Source organism: Natator depressus, chromosome 6, assembly GCF_965152275.1.
Source record: "Natator depressus isolate rNatDep1 chromosome 6, rNatDep2.hap1, whole genome shotgun sequence".
NCBI classification, from domain to species: domain Eukaryota; kingdom Metazoa; phylum Chordata; order Testudines; family Cheloniidae; genus Natator; species Natator depressus.
In genome coordinates, this window is record NC_134239.1 from 89,634,899 (window position 1) to 89,638,836 (window position 3,938).

A 3,938-nucleotide genomic window follows, 5' to 3' on the forward strand; every position below is an offset into this window, starting at 1 on the left:
GGGGCCATAGACGGAACCCATATCCCTATCTTGGCACCGAGTACATAAACCGCAAGGGGTACTTTTCAATAGTGCTGCAAGCTCTGGTGGATCACAAGGGACGTTTCACCAACATCAACGTGGGATGGCCGGGAAAGGTACATGACGCTCGCATCTTCAGGAACTCTGGTCTGTTTCAAAAGCTTCAAGAAGGGACTTTATTCCCAGACCAGAAAATAACTGTTGGTGATGTTGAAATGCCTATATGTATCCTTGGGGACCCAGCCTACCCCTTAATGCCATGGCTCATGAAGCCGTACACAGGCAGCCTGGACAGCAGTCAGGAGCTGTTCAGCTACAGGCTGAGCAAGTGCAGAATGGTGGTAGAATGTGCATTTGGACGTTTAAAGGCGCGCTGGCGCAGTTTACTGACTCGCTTAGACCTCAGCGAAACCAATATTCCCACTGTTATTACTGCTTGCTGTGTGCTCCACAATATCTGTGAGAGTAAGGGGGAGACGTTTATGGCGGGGTGGGAGGTTGAGGCAAATCGCCTGGCTGCTGGTTACGCGCAGCCAGACACCAGGGCGGTTAGAAGAGCACAGGAGGGTGCGGTACGCATCAGAGAGGCTTTGAAAACCAGTTTCATGACTGGCCAGGCTACGGTGTGAAAGTTCTGTTTGTTTCTCCTTGATGAAACCCCCCGCCCCTTGGTTCACTCTACTTCCTTGTAAGCTAACCACCCTCCCCTCCTCCCTTTGATCACCGCTTGCAGAGGCAATAAAGTCATTGTTGCTTCACATTCATGCATTCTTTATTCATTCATCACACAAATAGGGGGATGACTACCAAGGTAGCCCAGGAGGGGTGGTGGAGGAGGGAAGGAAAATGCCACACAGCACTTTAAAAGTTTACAACTTTAAAATTTATTGAATGACAGCCTTCTTTTTTTTGGGCAATCCTCTGTGGTGGAGTGACTGGTTGGCCGGTGGCCCCCCCACCGCGTTCTTGGGCGTCTGGGTATGGAGGCTATGGAACTTGGGGAGGAGGGCGGTTGGTTACACAGGGGCTGTAGTGGCAGTCTGTGCTCCAGCTGCCTTTGCTGCAGCTCAACCATACACTGGAGCATACTGGTTAGGTCCTCCAGCAGCCTCAGCATTGAATCCTGCCTCCTCTCATCACGCTGCCGCCACATTCGAGCTTCAGCCCTCTCTTCAGCCCGCCACTTACTCTCTTCAGCCCGCCACCTCTCCTCCTGGTCATTTTGTGCTTTCCTGCAGTCTGACATTATTTGCCTCCACGCATTCCTCTGTGCTCTGTCAGTGTGGGAGGACAGCATGAGCTCGGAGAACATTTCATCTCGAGTGCGTTTTTTTTTCTTTCTAATCTTCACTAGCCTCTGGGAAGGAGAAGATCCTGTGATCATTGAAACACATGCAGCTGGTGGAGAAAAGAAAAGGGACAGCGGTATTTAAAAAGACACATTTTATAAAACACTGGCTACACTCTTTCAGGGTAAACCTTGCTGTTAACATTACATACATAGCACATGTGCTTTCGTTACAAGGTCGCATTTTGCCTCCCCCCACCACGTGGCTACCCCCTCAACCCTCCCCCCTCCCTGTGGCTAACAGCGGGGAACATTTCTGTTCAGCCGCAGGCAAACAGCCCAGCAGGAATGGGCTCCTCTGAGTGTCCCCTGAAGAAAAGCACCCTATTTCAACCAGGTGACCATGGATTATATCTCACTCTCCTGAGGATAACACACGAACGGATGTTGCTTGAACGCCAGCAAACATACACTGCAATGCTTTGTTGTACAATGATTCCCGAGTACGTGTTACTGGCCTGGAGTGGTAAAGTGTCCTACCATGAAGGACGCAATAAGTCTGCCCTCCCCAGAAACCTTTTGCAAAGGCTTTGGGAGTATATCCAGGAGAGCCGCGAATGCCAGGGCAAAGTAATCCTTTCACATGCTTGCTTTTAAACCATGTATAGTATTTTAAAAGGTACACTCACCGGAGGTCCCTTCTCCGCCTGCTGGGTCCAGGAGGCAGCCTTGGGTGGGTTCAGGGGGTACTGGCTCCAGGTCCAGGGTGAGAAACAGTTCCTGGCTGTCGGGAAAACCGGTTTCTCCGCTTGCTTGCTGTGAGCTATCTACAACCTCGTCATCATCATCATCTTCTTCGTCCCCAAAACCTGCTTCCGTATTGCCTCCATCTCCATTGAAGGAGTCAAACAACACGGCTGGGGTAGTGGTGGCTGAACCCCCTAAAATGGCATGCAGCTCATCATAGAAGCGGCATGTTTGGGGCTCTGACCCGGAGCGGCTGTTCGCCTCTCTGGTTTTCTGGTAGGCTTGCCTCAGCTCCTTCAGTTTCATGCGGCACTGCTTCGGGTCCCTGTTATGGCCTCTGTCCTTCATGCCCTGGGAGATCTTGACAAAGGTTTTGGCATTTCGAAAACTGGAACGGAGTTCTGATAGCACGGATTCCTCTCCCCATACAGCGATCAGATCCCGTAACTCCCGTCTGGTCCATGCTGGAGCTCTTTTGCGATTCTGAGACTCCATCATGGTCACCTCTGCTGATGAGCTCTGCATGGTCACCTGCAGCTTGCCACGCTGGCCAAACAGGAAATGAGATTCAAAAGTTCGCGGTTCTTTTCCTGTCTACCTGGCCAGTGCATCTGAGTTGAGAGTGCTGTCCAGAGCGGTCAAAATGGAGCACTCTGGGATAGCTCCCGGAGGCCAATACCGTCGAATTGTGTCCACAGTACCCCAAATTCGACCCGGCAAGGCCGATTTAAGCGCTGATCCACTTGTCAGGGGTGGAGTAAGGAAATCGATTTTAAGAGCCCTTTAAGTCGAAATAAAGGGCTTCATCGTGTGGACAGGTGCAGGTTTACATCGATTTAATGCTGCTAAATTCGACCTAAAGTCCTAGTGTAGACCAGGGCTCAGGTAGAGCACTACAGTATTAACCTCTAAGAGCATGTTCCACAGGGCAAATTCAAGTCCAAGAAATCTTACCCTTTGATACTGCTGCTTGACTCCTTTGCTCAGGAATGTGCTCCCTGAAACATAGGCCATTACTCCATTATACGTCAGGTGAACTTTGAGCTGCTTGTTCAATGTTGGAAGGGAATTAAACCAACGTATAGCCAAGTCCACGTTGGACGGTTTATGATGTTTAATGTTTATACAATACAGATAACACAATATCACTGAAATGAGCTGTAGATCATAAACCAGCTATAGACAATAAACTATCAACAACTTGTTCCTAGTGCCGGTGGTTTAGTCCCCAGTGATGGCAGCTGACAATATTGACTGGAAATCCTTTTTAAAAGAAGCCAACCCAAGAAATCCCCTTGCCTCCAAATCACTGGGGGTGAGCACTATGGCAGAACAGTGTTTGTAAATACCATTGGAGTAGAGCTGTATGGAGGACAGAAATCCCGTTTCATGGAGGATTTCAAGATTTTGAAATATGGCTTTATTCTCCGTCAGAATGAAAACACCAAACTTAGAAATTCTCCCTGAAGAAAAACTCAGAAAGAAATCATTTTAGGTTGATCAAAATGTTTTATTTGGACAAAATTGAAAAGTTTTTTGATTTTGACTTTTAAAATGTTTTCTTGTAATGTAATATAATATATAAAGTAAACAAAAAATCAAAATCAAAAAGTTGTTTCAAAACAACAAATATCAAAATGTTTCATTCAGAAAATGTCAAAATGGGACATTTTGACATTGCTGGAACTCAGTTTCCTTCCAAAAATAAATTCTAGTGAAATTGGGTAAATTGGACAAAGCATTTAGATTCAATGAACTGTGCATTCTGACAAAATATGGTTCCGTCAATGTTTCTCCAACACCTCTACATTGGAACTTAGCCGCAGGAGGGCAGAAGCTTCACTCCAAAACTCTGCATGCACTGGTATTGAATGGGATAAAG

General features: G+C 47.5%; 1 protein-coding gene across 1 annotated transcript; it reads right to left on the reverse strand.

Annotated features, from left to right (window-relative positions):
- Nucleotides 1-898: 898 nt before the first annotated feature.
- On the reverse strand, nt 899-3,273 carry LOC141989774 (uncharacterized). Its single transcript, XM_074956692.1, has 2 exons — nt 1,999-3,273; nt 899-1,419 (listed from the first exon to the last, which is right to left on the reverse strand). The coding sequence occupies exons 1-2, from the start codon at nt 2,579-2,581 to the stop codon at nt 899-901; spliced, it is 1,104 nt and encodes a 367-aa protein (XP_074812793.1). The 5' UTR covers nt 2,582-3,273.
- Between the last annotated feature and the right edge of the window lie 665 nt (nt 3,274-3,938).

What these genes read in the sequence shown, in the direction of transcription:
- LOC141989774 (XM_074956692.1), bottom strand. Translation starts at nt 2,581, where the DNA reads ATGCAGAGCTCATCAGCAGAGGTGACCATGATGGAGTCTCAGAATCGC. An exon ending in AGGCGGAGAAGGGACCTCCG is followed by an intron (nt 1,420 to 1,998) that starts GTGAGTGTACCT and finishes TTTCTCCACCAG; the next exon opens with CTGCATGTGTTTCAATGATC.